Genomic DNA, 683 nt, shown 5'->3' on the forward strand with positions numbered 1-683 from the left:
AGGAAGTAAGCCATCAGCCACAGCCCCAGGGAAACAGGACATGACCTTTAAGACATAATAGGGTTAACCCACCACCATCAGAATACCAAAAGGGCACACTGAACCTCAGGTCAAAGTTCATGCCACGGGAACAGGAACAACTCCAAAGACAAAAGCCCAAGAAGGTATAAAAACCCACCACTCCCAGCACCATGTGGTCATCCACCCCAGAAACATGCTGCTATCACTGACGTTTCTGGTAACTCAATAAACAAGAACCTTCTTTCTTAAAGCAGTCTCCATTTTGTTTATTCCCGGCTTGGACTGGACCCTGATGAAGATTTTTCTTTCAACAAAATCATATACCTTTAAATGTTTACATGCTTTTTAACAGCCCAGAAGCCTCAAACGTTCTGAATTCCCTCAGAAAACATGCCAGCATTTATACTACCGTGGTGCCCACTCAACTCAAACACATCATAAAAAAGTCAAGTGCCAGGCTAGATAGCATTGCATAAAAGCATTTATTGGTTTTAGCATATACTGTATATATATTTCTGGTTCTCCAGAAGCTTCCAATGCCGCAGTTAGCTTTTTTGTCCTGTTTCTCAAACGGTCCACTTGGCTGGTTATGGAATGGGATAGGAAGCCATGTTGGTGATGCCGCATTGATTGGATCCTTGTTCCAAGAGCATGTATCCATT

General features: G+C 42.8%; 1 protein-coding gene across 1 annotated transcript in view; it reads right to left on the reverse strand.

Annotated features, from left to right (window-relative positions):
* Positions 1-486: 486 nt before the first annotated feature.
* The window catches only part of LOC107297058 (cathepsin L2-like), a 34,289-nt gene continuing 34,092 nt past the window's right edge, over positions 487-683 (reverse strand). The window contains exon 4 of the mRNA XM_029286213.1: positions 487-683. Coding sequence (XP_029142046.1) covers positions 609-683 — 75 coding nt within the window. The 3' untranslated portion in view covers positions 487-608.

This window comes from Protobothrops mucrosquamatus, unplaced genomic scaffold (assembly GCF_001527695.2).
Source record: "Protobothrops mucrosquamatus isolate PMUCROS unplaced genomic scaffold, P.Mucros_1.0 scaffold3122, whole genome shotgun sequence".
Classification (NCBI taxonomy): domain Eukaryota; kingdom Metazoa; phylum Chordata; class Lepidosauria; order Squamata; family Viperidae; genus Protobothrops; species Protobothrops mucrosquamatus.